The sequence below is a fragment of the Cervus canadensis genome, chromosome 3, assembly GCF_019320065.1.
Source record: "Cervus canadensis isolate Bull #8, Minnesota chromosome 3, ASM1932006v1, whole genome shotgun sequence".
Lineage (NCBI taxonomy): Eukaryota > Metazoa > Chordata > Mammalia > Artiodactyla > Cervidae > Cervus > Cervus canadensis.
Genome location: NC_057388.1, coordinates 93,756,374 through 93,772,910, shown reverse-complemented (window position 1 = coordinate 93,772,910; position 16,537 = coordinate 93,756,374). Strand labels below are relative to the sequence as shown.

General features: G+C 47.5%; 1 protein-coding gene across 2 annotated transcripts in view; it reads left to right on the top strand.

Annotated features, from left to right (window-relative positions):
• Positions 1 to 14,785, top strand: part of LOC122438673 (solute carrier family 23 member 2-like) — a 57,365-nt gene extending 42,580 nt beyond the window's left edge. For both annotated transcript variants that reach the window (XM_043463785.1, XM_043463786.1), the window contains exons 6-12: positions 532 to 652; positions 1,743 to 1,899; positions 2,552 to 2,805; positions 10,601 to 10,765; positions 11,148 to 11,256; positions 12,627 to 12,722; positions 14,072 to 14,785. In XM_043463785.1, the coding sequence (XP_043319720.1) occupies positions 532 to 652; positions 1,743 to 1,899; positions 2,552 to 2,805; positions 10,601 to 10,765; positions 11,148 to 11,256; positions 12,627 to 12,722; positions 14,072 to 14,316 (1,147 nt within the window). In that variant the 3' untranslated portion in view covers positions 14,317 to 14,785. The remainder of the gene's footprint in view (positions 1 to 531; positions 653 to 1,742; positions 1,900 to 2,551; positions 2,806 to 10,600; positions 10,766 to 11,147; positions 11,257 to 12,626; positions 12,723 to 14,071) is intronic.
• The last annotated feature ends 1,752 nt before the right edge of the window (positions 14,786 to 16,537 follow it).

Below are 16,537 nucleotides of genomic sequence, written 5' to 3'. Positions count from 1 at the left end.
ACCTGTGACACCAGGAGAGAGTGTTGAGGGTCCCAGAGTGTCAAGCTTGTTCAGGGGATGGGGCAGTGACAGCCAGCTTGTGGGGGATGGAGATGGCGGGGAAGAGTGTCAGGAAGGCTTAGGAGTGGGGTGGAGAAGAGGCCCTCAACATTTAAACAGAGCTTTGGAGGAATTTGGCAACAACAGATGGATGTGTTCATTCACTCTGACCTCAAGGGCCTGCAGGACCATGTGGGAGAAAAGATGGTTTTTGGCTCCAGTCTGGATCTATGCAGCTGTCATGCTCATTTCTCAGGTCCCAAGGAATAGTAGTCCTCTGCCCACTCTTTCTCTTCAGCCACCTGCAGCCTCTGAAAGGGACCCGCCCACCTGTTCCCAGCTGGCAGGATGCAGAGCAGGGCCTAGATGAGGGCCCTCCTAGCACAGTCCCTGCTCCCCAGACCCAGAAACACACAGTGGCCCAGCTTCCTGGATCCTCGCTCTGGATGAGCCCCAGCTCACCAGGTTGGGTGTGGTTTGTTTCTGTTTCAGGACCATCTTCCTCATCGTGCTGTTTTCTCAGTACCTGAAAAACATCGCAGTGCCCGTGCCCATTTATGGACGAGAGAAGAAGTGTCACACCTCTAAGCTCTACCTGTTTCAGGTCTTCCCTGTAAGAAGCACTCCCCACCCGCCACCATCCTTAGCTGTCTCACTTGGAGAGTGAGGAGCAGCCTCCTGCTCATCCAGATGGGCCTCAAGTCAAATGCTCTCCACCTGCAGTGGCCTCTACTCCTCGGCCTCCCCTAACTGCTCCTCCCCACTCTGCCCGTGGGTGGTAGGAGCATTGGCTTGATGCCCTGCAGCTCCTCCCTCAATGTTTCTCTCCTGCAGGAGCAGATAGCTCGCCCCAGGTTGCTACAGTGGTTGCCAGTGTGGGACAGCTTCCTTATGTTTGCCGGGACGTCCTCAGAACATGGCCCTGGGGGAGATAGCCAGGATCACCACTATGGGTGCAAAACGAAGGGCCAAGATGCTTAGATTCTTTCTCATTGGTTCCTGGATGATTCAGATGGTGCCTCCTTTTTCAGAGCCTTCTCTGTTGAATTTGTTCCATTCTGTCAAGCAGGCACATTTGCCAACCCCATAAAGGTGTTTTCAGGTTTAATTCACCTATGAACGACATTCTGCATCGTAAAAAAGATACTTCCATATAGTGATCTCATTGATCCTTCCACAACCCTGTAGGCCAGTGGTTCAAAACTTCAGTGTGCATAAGATTCACTTGGGAACGTTGCTAAAAATACAGATGTCTGGGGTTCTACCACCAGAGATTAACAATCAACATATCTGAGGACCCCACTTTAAGAAATCCTGCTTCAGGCTCTGCAGAGCAATGGCTGAAATTCCATTGTACAGATGAGCAAACTGAGCCTCAGGGAGTTTGAAGCAAGTCACGTGACCAGCAAACAGCAGAAAGGGAGTCAGCTTGCAGTCCTTCTGACCCAGGCCTTGTCTACTTTCCTAGACATTTCTGCCTCTACCTGGCATAAGGTCTCCCTATGGTTTATTGTCTGTGTTCCTTTACTGAGTTACTCATCCACTGACACGGCAGATTTCTGTTGTCACTGGAAGGGATCCTAATCCAACACTTCCTCCTTTTGAAGAGGTTTCCTGAATTCTCTCCTTTGCCCAGCCCTGCTGGGAGGTGTGGACCGGGGCAGGGAGTGGGGCCAGGTGTGAAGGGTACCTCCCTTCCGCAGGTACTGCTGGGGCTCTGCATCTCGTGGCTGCTCTGCTTCGCGCTCACAGTCACCGACGCCCTCCCGTCAGCGCCCACAGCCTACGGGTACCTGGCCCGCACTGACACCAGAGGCAACGTCCTGAGCCAGGCTCCGTGGTTTCGCTTCCCTTACCCAGGTAATGAGAGCACTGGGCCCTTATTGCCTGGGACACACGCTTCTTAGGTCTGTCCATGGGGCTCAGGGCACCAGAGTGGGTGGTGGGTGGAGAATCTTCTCCAAGGGATCTGACAATAGCCTGTGGGTGGGAAAAGCACAGAGGAACCTGACCTCTAGCCAGCATCTGGGTCTCCTGGACTTGGAGGGTCCCACACAAGGGAGGCTCGAGACTGAAGGAGAACATTTCTGGGCTGGAGGTCAAGGCCATCGCTTAGGCCTCTTTTGTCTCCTTTCCCTGCAGTTCTTGGCTCAGGTTGTGTGAATAAGCACGTTTCAGCAGTGATAGGCAGGGGTGGCCTCATGGACTAGGGAGCTAGCGCCTCCCTGAGTAAGTATCTTGACTTCAGAATGCTTCAGGGCCTTCCTGGGAAAAGGCCGGGGTGCTCGTTCTTTGTGTGCCCTGGGAGCTCAAGGTCAGGGCATCTGACCTACCCCCAGGGAGGCATGGGTAAGCAGGGGTTCAAGACAAAGTCTCAGGACAGTTGTGGGGCTGGAAGACGTGTTGCCCAGTTTTTAAAGCCTTCCGGAGAATCCTCTCAGAAAGAAATTATTTGGGGGTCCAGTAACTTGTTGTCTTCTGGGTTAATATTCCCTCTGCATTGGATTTTCAGGACAGTGGGGCCTCCCCACCGTCAGCCTGGCTGGGGTCTTTGGGATCAGCGCAGGCGTCATCTCCTCAATGGTGGAGTCAATAGGCGATTATTATGCCTGTGCCCGCCTGGTGGGGGTGCCACCCCCTCCGAAGCACGCCATCAACCGAGGCATCGGCATCGAGGGCCTGGGCTGCCTGCTGGCAGGAGCCTGGGGGACAGGGAACGGTACCACCTCCTACAGTGAGAATGTGGGCGCGCTGGGCATCACCAGGGTAAGGCTGCAGACAGAGGTCCATAGGTGTGTGTGGGGGACGGGGGTGGGGGTGGGTGTGCAGGCTAAGTACCTGGATCTGTCACCCATGTCTTAGTCTCTTACTGCTGCTGCAACAAATTACCACAAACTTAGTGGCTTTCAACAACCCAAATTTATTATCTTACCAATCTGGAGGTCAGAACTCCAACACAGGTCTCACAGGACTACAGTAAAGGTATTAGCAAGGCTACGTTCCTGCCTGGAGGCTCCAGGGTAGAATCCATTGCCTTGCTTTTTCCATCATCTAGAGGCTCCCCACATCCTTGGTTATGGCCCCTTTCCCCCATCTTAAAGCCAGCAACATTGCATCTCTCTGACCTTTCTTCCTCTGTCACGTCTCCCTTTGACTACACCTGGGAAAGATTATCTGTTTATGTGGGTATGTGTAATTAGATTGGGCCCACCTGGGTAATTCAGGATACTCTCTCCATCTCAAAATCCTTAAGTCCCTTTTTCCATGTGAGTTTTGGGATCAGGATGTGGACATCTTTGAGGAGCCTCATTCTGCTTACTGTTCTTGACCTTCTTGGTTGTGGTCTCCTGTACCTGCATGTCCAACAGGTACCTCTCACTCAGCGTGACCTCTGTGATGTTCAGTCCATGCCCCGTTCTTACTTCTCCTCCTTGTAAAGCTTGTCCCAGTGAATCTTTGTCATCTCTGTCCTGTACCCCTCACAGTGGATTCTGTTTTCTCTGGGTGCCTGTGGCCATCCTGTCCGCTTTTCTCCAAGCAGGACTACAGCTTGATCAATCATCTCTCACCTGAACGCAGTAGCATCCCTAACTGTCCCTTCCCAGGATCTTGCCCATCTCTCATCTAGCTGCCACGTGGCTGCCCAAGGATCTTCCTAGAATCCAATTAAATTAGTCCCTACTTAAAATCTCTTTGGGGGCTCCCGTTTTCCACAGCAAAGCCCCCTAAGTTCAGCACAAATTCTTCAAGATGGTGCTTTCTAAGAAAGGCTTGAAAAGAATAGTATTACAATGTTGCTTTCCTGTCTGCTTCAGTGCAGAAGTGCGGTGTTTCCCAGAACAAGTGAAGTCAGCTTTGGAGAATACAGAGCCCGCTATCCACTTCCCCTCCCTGCATTTTCTAATCGCTCTCTCAGACCTATCCACCTCTGTATCTGCATGACCTCGGGTCCACAGTGGGAGCTAAAATGTGAGCAACAGCAGAGCCTGGAGCAAGTACCATGTGAACTGACACCATGGACTCTTGGATATTTTCCCAAAGTTTCCAAACCTTTAGTGCAAGTGAAAGGAATGAGGATCACTGACCCACACAGAAATATAACAAGAATGGGTTACATGAGTATAAAGCAGCAACAATTTTTCCTGCTAAATGAAGCAAATATCATGCAGAACAGAAAATTATACTCAATAAACGGAACAAAAATTTTTTTGATGTATCATTTCTGAACTAACTTTCTCTTTTCTGAACTAAGGCTGTTTAGACTAGAGGGAAGGAGCAGGGCAGAAAGGTACATGCTGCTGCTGCTGCTAAGTCACTTCAGTTGTGTCCAACTCTGTGGGACCCCATAGATGGGAGCCCACCAGGCTCCCGTCCCTGGGATTCTCCAGGTAAGAATACTGGTGTGATTTGCCATTTCCTTCTCCAAGGCATGAAAGTGAAAAGTGAAAGTGAAAGCACTCAGTCGTGTCCGACTCTTAGCGACCCCATGGACCGCAGCCTACCAGGCTTCTCCGTCCATGGGATTGTCTGGGCAAGAGTACTGGAGTGGGTTGCCATTGCCTTCTCCGGAAAGGTACATGAGCAGGCTACAAATCCAGTTGTTCGGTTGCTCAGTCATATCCTACCCTTTGCAACGCCATGGACTACAGCTCAGTTCGGTTGCTCAGTCATATCCGAATCTTTGTGACCCCATGGATGACAGCACACCAGGCTTCCCAGTGTCCATCACCACTCCTGGCGCCTACCCAAACTCATGTCCATCACGTCGGTGATGCCATCCAACCATCTCATCCTCTGTAGTCCTCTTCTCCTCCTGCCTTCAATCTTTCCCAGCATTGGGGTCTTTTCCATGAGTTGGTTCTTTGTATCAGGTGCCAAGGTATTGGAGTTTCAGCTTCAGCATCAGTCCTTCCAATGAAGATTCAGGACTGATTTCCTTTAGGATGGACTGGTTTGATCTCCTTGCAGTCCAAGGGACTCTCAAGCGTCTTCTCCAACACCACAGTTCAAAAGCATCAATTCTTCAGTGCTCAGCTTTCTGTATAGCCCAACTCTCACATCCATACATGACTACTGGAAAAACCGTTGCTTTGACAAGATGGACCTTTGTTGTTAAAGTAATGTCTCTGCTTTTTAATATGCTGTCTAGGTTGGTCATAGCTTTTCTTCCAAGGAGCAAGCGTCTTTTAATTTCATGGCTGCAGCCACTATCTGCAGTGATTTTGGAGCCCCGCAAAATAAAGTCTCTCACTGTTTCTATTGTTTCCCCAACTATTTGCCATAAAGTGATGGGACCGGATGCCATGATCTTAGTTTTCTGAATGTTGAGTTTTAAGCCAACTTTTTCACTCTCCTCTTTCACTTTCAGCAAGAGGCTTTTTAGCTCATCCCTTTTGGCCATAAGGGTGGTGTCATCTGCGTATCTGAGGTTATTAATATTTCCCCTGGCAATCTTGATTCCAGCTTGTGCTTCATCCAGCCTGGCATTTCGCATGATATACTCTTCATATAAGGTAAACAAGCAGGGTGACAGTCGCTCAGTCATGTCCGATTCTTTGTGACCCCCAGACTGCAGCACGCCAGGTTTCCCTGTCCTTCACCATCTCGCAGAACTTACTGAAACTCATGTCCGTTTAGTCAGTGATGCCATCCAACCCTCTCGTCCTCTGTCTTCAATCTTCATCTCCTCCTGTCTTCAATCTTTCCCAGCATCAGGGTCTTTTCCAATGAGTCCATTCTTTGCATCAGGTGGCCAAAGTATGGGAGCTTCAGCTTCAGTATCAACCCTTCTAATGAATATTCAGGGTTGATTTCCTCTAGGATTAACTGGTTTGATCTCCTTGCAGTCCAAGGGACTCTCAAGAGTCTTCTCCAACACCACAGTTCAAAAGCATCAGTTCTTTGGCATTCAGCCTTCTTTATGATCCAACTCTCACATCCATACATGACTACTGGAAAAACCATAGCTTTGGCTATAAAGACTTTTGTGGGCAAAATAATGTCTCTGCTTTTTAATATGCTGTCTAGGTTGGTCATAGCTTTTCTTCCATGTTGCAAGCATCTTTTAATTTCATGGCTGCAGTCACCATCTGCATTGATTTTGGAGTCCAAGAAAATAAAGTCTGTCACTGTTTCCATTGTTTCCCCATCTATTTGCCATGAAGTGTTGGGACCAGATACCATGATCTTCGTTTTTTGAATGTTAAGTTTTAAGCCAACTTTTTCACTCTCCTCTTTCACTTTCATCAAGAGGCTCTTTAATTCCTCTTTGCTTTCTGCAATAAGGTGGTGTCATCTGCAAATCTGAGGTTATTGATAATTCTCTCGGCAATCTTGATTCCAGCTTTTGCTTCACCCAGCCCAGCATTTCGCATCATGTACTCTGCATATAAGTTAAATAAGCAAGGTGACAATATACAGCCTTGATGTACACGTTTCCCGATTTGGAACTAGTCCGTTCTTCTATGTCCGGTTCTAACTAATGCTTCTTGACCTGCATACAGTTTTCTCAGGAGGCAGGTAAGGTGGTCTGGTATTTCTGTATCTTTAAGAATTTTCCACAGTTTTTTGTGATCCACACAAAGGCTTTAGCATAGTCAATGAAGCAAAAGTAGATGTTTTTCTGGAATTCTCTTGCTTTTTCTGTGATCCAATGGATGTTGGCAACTTGGTTTCTGGTTCCTCTGTCTTTTCTAAATCCAACTTGTGTATTTGGAAGTTCACGGTTCACGTACTGTTGAAGCCTGGCTTGGAGAATTTTGAGCATTACTTTGTGTGTGTGTGAAATGAGTGCAATTTTGTGCAGTAGTTTGAACATTCTTTGGCATTGCCCTTCTTTGGGATTGGAATGAAAACTGACCTTTTCCAGTCCTGTGGCCACTGCTGAGTTTTCCAAATATTGGCATACTGAGTGTGGCACTTTAACAGCATCATCTTTTAGGATTTGAAATCACTCAGCTGGAATTCCTTCACCTCCACTAACTTTGTTCGCAGTGATGCTTCCTAAGGCCCACTTGACTTCACACTCCAAGATGTCTGGCTCTAGATGAGTGATCACCGCTTTGTGGTTATCTGGGCCATTAAGTTCTTTTTTGTATAGAAGTGTGTATTCTTGTCACCTCTTCTTAATATCTTCTGTGTCTATTAGGTCCATACTGTCCTTTATTGTGCCCATCTTTGTATGAAATATTCCCTTGGTATCTCTAATTTTCTTGAAGAGATCTCTAGTCTTTCCCATTCTTTTGTTTTCCTCTATTTGCTTGCATTGTTCACTTAGGAAGGCTTTCTTATCTCTCCCTGTTATTCTTTGGAACTATGCATTCAGATGGGTATATCTTTCCTTTTCTCCTTTGCCTTTCACTAGTTCTTGGTTCTCTCCTAGTTGGTGGGGTGGGAAGTGGGGGACAGGTGGTGGCGTGGGGGGAGGAATTAGGTTGAAGGTCAGAGACCTCCCATCACTTCTCTAGGGTGTTGTAGCTTCCAGCTCAGATGTCAATCCTGAGACCAAAAGAGGCCCAGGGTTGCATGGTAAATACTGTGGTGGTAGGATTTTGGATGACCTGCCATTTATGAGATCATCAGTATATCCAAAGGGCATTGGTTGAACCTGACAAGTTGATATATTGTGCTTAGCTTCATGCTTAGTTCCCACAGTTCATTGTTAGGGTTATAAACAAAACAGAAGTTTCCTTTGGTGTGGTAAACTCTTTTTCTTTTGATAGGCAAGAAGTAGATTTATTAATATAGGATAATTTTAAGAGATGCAGCGGGCAGGCGAGGGAGGCCTGCTGATGTGGTAAATTCTTATCACATGTTTTCTTATGAAGTCAGTTAAATAAATTGTGCTCATGGGGTCCTCAAGGCAAGAATAGTGAAGTGGTTTGCTATTCCCTTCTCCAGTGGACCATGTTTTGTTAGGCCCTGTATAGCAGGGGCATGCCCTTCAGCCACTCCATGTAGCCAGAGGACATGACTGGTGCCCTGGTTGTCCCACTGCTGGTCCTCACTGACCGTATAAACCTTCACCAACCACCAGGTGTCAGTCAGTGGTCACTGTGCTCTTAAGCTGGGAAGAAAAATAAGCAAAGGTAGAATCTACTACTCTATCAGTGCACTAACGGACTTCAAGTTGTTGACATTGGAGTATCTTAAAATTTTTAAAAATTGTGGTAAAAGACACATAACATAAAATCTACCATCTTAATATTTTTGAAGTGTACAGTTCAGTACTATTAAGTGTATCCACAATGCTGTGCAACAGATCTTCACAGCTTTTTATTCCTACAAAATAAACTATCCTGGAGTATCTTTTTAATGTTTTTGTTTGTTTCTTTGGTTTTTTGCATTTTGGCTGGGCCACATGGCGTGTGGGATCTTCGTTCCAGGATGAGGGATGAAACTTGCACCCTGGGAAGCCCTGTCAAGCATTGCCCATGTATGCATGGACTTATCTGTGGGCTCTCAGTTCTGCCCCCTTGGTGTATGTGTCTATTTTTATGCTAGAACCATACTGTTCGGATTACTATAGTTTTGTAGTATAGTTTGAAATCAGGAATTGAGATGGCTCCAGCTTTATTTTTCTTTTTCAGGATTGCTTTGGCTATTTGGCATCTTTTGTGCTTACATAAGCATTTTAGGGGGCTTCCCTGGTGGCTCAGATGGTAAAGAATCCCCCTGCAATGCAGGAGATCTAGGTTTGATCCCTGGGTTGGGAAGATCACCTGGAGAAGGGAATGGCTATCCACTCCAGTAGTCTTGCCTGGAGAATTCCATGGATAGAGGATACCGGTGGGCTACAGTCCATGGGGTTGCAAAGAGTTGGACACAACTGAACAACTGACACTATACTACTATATATAAGCATTTAGGATTTTTTTTCTATTCCTGTAAAAATGCTGTTGGAAATTTGATAGGGATTGCAATGAATCTGTAGATGACCTCAGTAATATGGACATTTAATAATATACTAATTCTTCAAGTCATGACATAATATACCTTTGCATTTATTTGTGTCTTCTTCAATTTCTTTCATCAAAATCTTATAGTTTTCACCTCCTTCTTTAAATTCATTCTTAAATATTTTATTGTTTTTGATGCTATTATGAATGGGTATGTTTTCTTTCTTTTTCAGATGTTTTATTATTAGTGTAGAAAAATGTGACATTTCTGTGTGTTGATTTTCTATCCTGTAACTCTACTGAATTCACTGATTAGTTCTAACAATTTCTTAGTGGAGTCTTTAGGATTTTCTACATATGAGATCATATCATCTGCAAGTAAAGATAATTTTACTTCTACTTTTTTTATTTGGATGCCTTTTATTTCGTTATGTTACCTGGTTCCTATGGCTGTGACTTCCAGTAATGTGTTGAATAGGAGTGGTGAGACTTGTCACCCTAGTCTTGTTTCTGATTTGATCTTAGAAGAAAAGTTTCCCACCTTTCAGCACTGAGTATGATGTTAGTTGTGGGCTTTTTATATATGCCTTTAGGTACATTCTTTCTATATTTGATTTGTTGAAAGTTTTTTTTTTAATCAAGAAAGGATGTTCAGTTTTGTCCAGTGCTTTTTCTGCATCTATTGAGATGATCATATATTTTTATCTTTCATTCTATTAATGTGGTATATCACATTTATTGATTTGCATATGTCGAGACATCCTTGCATCCCAGAGATAAATCCCCATTTGATCACGGTGTACGATCCTTTTAATGTGCTGTTAAATTTGGCTTGCTAATATTTTGTTGATAGTTTTTGTATCTATATTCATCAAGGATATTGGCCTGTACAGTTGACCCTTGAACAATATGGGAAATGGGGTGGGATTAGGTGCACCAACCCTCCTCGCAGTCAAAAATCCTTGTATAACTTATAGTTGGATCTTTGCGCATGTGGTCCCTCGGTATCCGTGGGTCCATCATATCTGTGGTTCCACATTCACAGAGTCAGCCTACCATGGATTATTTGGTGCTGCAGTGTTTACTGTTGAAAAACATCTGCATGTACAGGAACCCACATGGTTCAGAATCATTGTTCAAGGGTCACCTGTACTGTCTCTGCTTGTAGCGTCCTTATCTGGCTTCGGTAATGCCAGGGTCCTGCTGGCCTCCTAAAATGAGCTTGTGAAGTATAATTAATTCCACCTGATAAATTTGGAGGCTGATATTTGGAGAGATTAGATAACATTCATAAAGTCACACAGCTAGTTAGAGGCAGAGTTGGAACTGGCTCTCAAACCCCATTCTTAAGCATTGGGCCACTCCTTCGCAAAAGAGACTTCATGCCACTTCTTTGCAAAAAACTGCCCAGAGAAGGAGCACTGGAGTCAGGACTTGAAGATAGGTATGAGAGCAGCAGAGAGGAGAGGTGGGGAAAGAGGCCGGGACCCAAGGCCACACCCTCATCCTTTCCCTAGCCCCATGTGGGAGTAGAGGGGGATCCTCCTGCAGGTCCCCTAGAGCTGTTGTTTGTGATTCCCCAGGAAGAGGGCAGAGGTCTCCAGGGCATGTGTCCTGGCTGGAGCTCAGCCACTGTCTGTACCCCTTTCCCCTGAGTGCTGCAGGTAGGAAGCAGGATGGTGATTGTCGTCGCAGGCTGTGTGCTGCTCCTGATGGGCATATTTGGGAAGATCGGGGCTGCATTTGCCACCATCCCAACACCCGTGATCGGAGGCATGTTCCTGGTGATGTTCGGGGTCATCACTGCCGTGGGGATTTCCAATCTCCAGGTGAGGCGAGGCACCCTTAGAAAAGCAGCAGCATTGCATCTCCTGAGAGGAGCCCACGGGGATGGAGATGAATGGAACAGGGCGGGGACAAGGGAGGAGAAGGGAATCCTCTAGTCCCAGTAAATGCACCGGCCCCAAATGGAAGGAAGAAGTAACCAGGAACATCCAAACTTCTGAAAAACAAAATTGCATCCTTTTGGATTGGATTATCCAAACCACTCAGCTCCCAGGGTCAAGGGGGAGTTGGGACTTGGCTGAGAGCCTGTGCCCTCAGAATCCAACGTCCCCCTCCTACCTCCAGTGATGGGTGAGCAGGGGGCACTTTGGAGGGGTGCTTGGTATTCAGTACAGGTGCTGATGGCTCCGGGCCCCTCTCCTGCAGCACGTGGACTTGAACTCATCCAGAAACCTCTTCATCTTCGGCTTCTCCATCTTCTGTGGGCTTGCCATTCCCAACTGGGTGAACAAGAACCCAGAGAGGCTCCACACAGGTGATTGTCCATCCTCTAGACTGTGACCATTCCAGGGGCAGAGCTTGAGGGGGGACCCTTGGTCCCCGGGAATTCCTGTCACTTCCTTTAAATTAACTATAGTCACCATGTTGTACCTTACATCGCCATTACTTATTTCCAGTTTTGTTGAGATATAACTGGCATACCTCACTGTATGAGCTCCAGGTATACAGCATAAAGTTTGGATGTACATACGTTGTGAAATGATGACCATAATGAGTCTAGTTAACACCCATCATCTCACATAGATACAAGAAAAAGAAGTGGGGAAAAAGGAAAAAATTCTCCCCTTGTAATGAGAACTCTTAGGGTGTATTTTGCTAACAACTGTATGGTTAACATACAGCAGCGTCAACCATAGTTTTCATGTTGTACATTACACCCCTCATACTTACTTATCTCATAACTGGAAGTGTGTACCTTTGGATCACCCTCCTCCAGCACCTCCTTTTCCCACTTCCCGCCTCTGGTAACTGCAAATCTGATCTCTTTTTCTATGAGTTTTTATTTTGTTTAAAGAGTCTACATATAATAAGTGAGATCATACATATTTGTCTTTCTCTCTGATTTATTTCACAGCATAATGCCCTAAAGGGCCATCCATGTTGTGCAAATAGCGACATTTCATTCTTTTCTTATGGCTGGATAATATCCGTTGTAAATATACACCACATTTTCTTTAGTTGCTCATCCATTGATGAACACTCAGGTTGTTTCCATATCTTGGCTGTTGTAAATAATGCTACTGTGAATGTGGCTGTGCATGTATCTTTTTGAGTTGGTGTTTTCATTTTCTTTGAATAAATACCCAGAAGTGGAATTCCTGGGTCATATGGTAGTTCTATTTAAAAATTTTTAAGGAACATCCATGCTTTTTTCCATATGGCTGCACTAATTTACAGTTCCATCAATGATGTGTAAGGGTTTCTATTTTTCCACATCCTTGCCAGCACTTCTCAGTCCTTTTTGGTAAAAGCCATCCTCACATGTGTGAGATGGTATGTCACTGTGGTTTTGATTTGCATTTCCCTGATATCTGTGATGTTGAACACCTTTCATGTACCCGTCGGTCAACTGGACATCTTCTTTGGGAAAATCTCTGTTAAGATCCCCAGCCCACTTTTTTTTTTTTTAATTATTATTATTTTTTTTTTTCCAGTGGGTTTGTCATACATTGATATGAATCAGCCATGGATTTACATGTATTCCCAATCCCGATCCCCCCTCCCACCTCCCTCTCCACCCGATTCCTCTGGGTCTTCCCAGTGCACCAGGCCCGAGCACTTGTCTCATGCATCCCACCTGCCCAGCCCACTTTTTAATTGCTGTCACTTTTGTCTCCACTCTAGGGATTCTCCAGCTGGACCAAGTCATCCAGGTGCTGCTGACCACGGGCATGTTTGTTGGTGGATTTCTGGGATTTCTGTTGGACAACACCATCCCTGGTAGGACTCGTCTTTGCTCTGAAAACTGGCAGTTCAGGAACCCTGAGTGGGTCCAGGGTCTGGGTGGGGTGATTTAAAGTCCCTGTCTACAAATATAGTCACATTCTGAGGAATATGAGGAAGGGAGTTAGGGCTTCAACATATGATTTGGGAGGTGGGTGGGTGAGCACAATTCAGCCCATAAAAGGACCCTAAGGTGGGAAATATACTAGAAGCAAAGCTCAAAAGGCACAGCCCCAGCTCTGTTAGAGCCTGCAGTCTAGTTGGGGAGGGAGAGAACACATGTGTATATTCATATTCCAACACAAGCCGTAGCTGGTGTGCTGTGTTCCGGGTGCTCCGTTCTGAGTGTGCAGAGAGCAGCAGGACACGCCCTGCCTTCTGGAGCCTCACAGGCTTGTCGGAAAGGGAGACACAACCACAGACCATTACCATACAGGGCCCTGAGTGTGGTCAGGAGCACATCAAACCCATCAGTGCTGAGGATGTGTCAGGGGAAGGGTGCAGAGTTGTCCTCACTGGTGGCTCTCCGTGCTCCCTTCTTGGTCCTCCTACAGTTTCTTGAAAGGACCTCTGTAATAACTCCTGCTTCATGATATGCTGTTTTCCACGTTTCTTCTCTCCACCAAATGTAAAATACATCTGCATTCCAGAAACTGAAACATAGAAAGGTCCGCCCCAGAAGATGAGGAAAGAACAGTGGTTCACAGAAGGTCACACCCCAGAACTCAGAAAATGCCTGGTGATGAGCTGAGTTGTTGTTTTTCAGTCAGTCACTCAGTCCTGTCTGACTCTTTGTGACCACATGGACTGAAGCACGCCAGGCTTCCTTGTCCATCACCATCTCCCGGAGCTTGCTCAAACTCATGTCCATAGAGTCAGTGATGCCATCCAACCATCTTGTGTTCTGTTGACCCCTTTTCCTCCTGCCTTCAATCTTTCCCAGCATCAGGGTCTTTTCCAGTGAGTCAGCTCTTTGCATCAGGTGGTCCAAGTATTGGAGCTTCAGCTTCAGCTTCAGTCCTTCTAATGAATATGTTTGATTTCCTTTAGGATGGACTGGTTTGATCTCCTTGCAGTCCAAGGGACTCTCAAGAGTCTTCTCCAGCACCGTAGCTCAAAAGCATCAATTCTTTGGCTCTCAAGCCTTCTTTATGGTCCAACTCACATCCATTGAGTTGAGTTGGGCGGAGTTGAGCTGAGCTGATTCTTGGGATGGGCTGGGAGGAGAAGGAGGAGTTGCCGGCAGGACCAGGGCACTGTGAACTGGCCTCTCCAGAGGCTCCTCCCGCCCAGGTCCGCCAGCTCCCTTGGGGCCCAGTCCTGACCCCGCTGCTGTCTCCTATTAGGAAGTCTGGAGGAGAGAGGCCTCCTGGCATGGAATCAAGTCCAGGAGGAGTCTGAGGAGACTACGAAGGCCTTGGAGGTCTATGGCCTCCCCTGGGGGATTGGCACCAGGTTCTGCGTGTCCTCCTGCACCCGGTACCTCCCCTTCTGGCCCGGGGAAGGCGAGGTGGGAGTGAGCCGGCTCTCGCTGTGCCCCCGGGACACCTCAGGAGAGCGGCCGGAGAGCGCCGTGGACACCCGCATGTGAGAGGGCCCCGAATGCACCGTCCCCACTGTGTGCTCCTCTGCCCACCCACGCATGGGAGGTAGCCTGTCGTCCTGAGCACCTCTGCACCCCACACTTGGTGGCAGAGTTAGACAAGTGTTAGATTAAGGCCAGGGCAAGCGTGCTGTGACCCCGTCAGTGAGTCAGCGAGGTCTGGCCTCAAGCTACATCCTTACCCCGTGCTCCAGCCCTCCCGTCTCCAGTCTAAACCAGTGCAGCCCGGTGTCCACACAGAAAGCCTCTAGGCAGTATTTTGATGCGTTGGGAGGCAGAGGCTTTGGGTGGGGCAGGGGACAGAGATGGAGCTGTTAGCTGAAAGGTGACAGTAACATTTCTCTTCCTCTGCCAAGAAGTATGAGGCCTGCTGACCCCTCCCATCCAGGTTCCTCCCAGTCAGGCCCCTCCCCTCCAGGCCCCTGCCATTGGTAAACGCTGACCTTGTGCTAAGTCACTTCAGTCGTGGCCGACTCTGCAAGCCTTTGGACATTAGCCCACCAGGTCCTCTGTCCATGGGACTCTCCAGGCAAGAATACTGGAGTGGGTTGCCATTTCCTCCTCCAGGGGATCTTTGCAACCCAGGGATGGAACCCGCCTCTCTTACCTCTCCTGCGTTGGCAGGCAGGTTCTTTACCACAAGTGCCACCTGGGAAGCCCCTGTAAACACTGAAGGGTCTGCAAAGCTACAGTCCCTCCATATCCCCAGTGCTAGTCCTTGGAGTCAGATTGTGCATCACAGGATGGTATGGTGAGGCCGGGAGCACTGGGGGTGTGGAGTCAGATGGCACCAGGTTTGGACCCTAAGACTTAACCTGCACTTCAGGTTCTCACGGGGGCATGAAACAGCCAAAGCCTCTGAAAGGCCGTCAGTGGAGTGGAGCCACTGTTGTGATTTATAAACTTTACAGAGCCAGGTGAGCCTGTTCTCTCTGCATCCTCAACGGATTAGTCAGGATTCTCTAGCAAAATGGAGCCAACAGGGTGTGTGTGTACATACATATATATACACATATATACATACATGTCTACAGAGAGACATATATATGTGTACACACACACGGGCAAGGCAGATGGAGAGATTGATTTCAGGATTGGGCTCAGGTGATTGTAGAGGCTGGCAAGTCTGAAGTCTGCAGGGCAGGCCATCAGGCTGGGATGAGTTCCAGCTGGAATCTGAAGGCAGTCACTTAGAATTCCCTCTTCCTGAGGGAGGTTAGGGCTTCTCTGATACCTCAGTTGGTAAAGAATCTGCCTGCAATGCAGGGGACCCTGGTTCAATTCCTGGGTTGGGAAGATCCCCTGGAGAAGGGATAGACTACCCACTCTAGTATTCTTGGGCTTCCCTTGTGGCTTAGCTGGTAAAGAATCTGCCTGCAATGTGGGAGACCTGGGTTTCATCCCTGGGTTGGGATGATCCAAGGGAAAGGCAACCCATTCCAGTATTCTGGCCTGGAGAATTCAGAGCCATGGGGTCGCAAGCGTGGTCTGTTTGGTCCTTCAACTTATTTGATGAGGCCCACCCACACTATGGAGGGTAATCTGCTTTACTCAAAGTCTGCTGATTTAAATGTTAATCTTTTCTTAAAAAAAACCAAAACCTTCATATAAATATCTAGAAAAATGTTTGACCAAGTACCTGGGTACCACGGCCTTGCCAAGCTGACATGTAATAATAACCACCATCACCCCCCGTACACAGGCTCAGGTGCCCTGATGCACTCTGCCCAGCAGCCTCACGAAAAAGCATTCCGAGCACTGTGGGACCTGGTGTGGACTCCATTCAGGAGTCTTTATTGTCAGAAGAAGCAGATATAGGTGATTCTGCCTTGGTGTCCTGGAGCACAAGATTGAGGTCAGCACTGCTCCTGGGCTCTTAGAGCTTGCAGGATGTGGGGTGGATGCCAGAGCTCTCTAGAACCCATCAACACAATGCCCTGAGTGTGCTGCAAGTACCCAATGTCATGGGACAGATCCTGGCCGTCCTGTTCTTGAAAGACTCCTGGCTGGCCTGGTCCTCGGGCGCTCCCCTGAAGAGGAGCACAGCGGGAGCCGGTGTGTGCCCTGCAGCGGGCCAGCACCTCATTCAAAACAACTCCGAAAGACCGACACACGCACACTGTTCTTGAATACTTTATAACAACCAGAAACTACAACCATCAGAATGCTTTCAGGACAGCCCACTCCAAAACGCCAAGTCAAGGGCAAC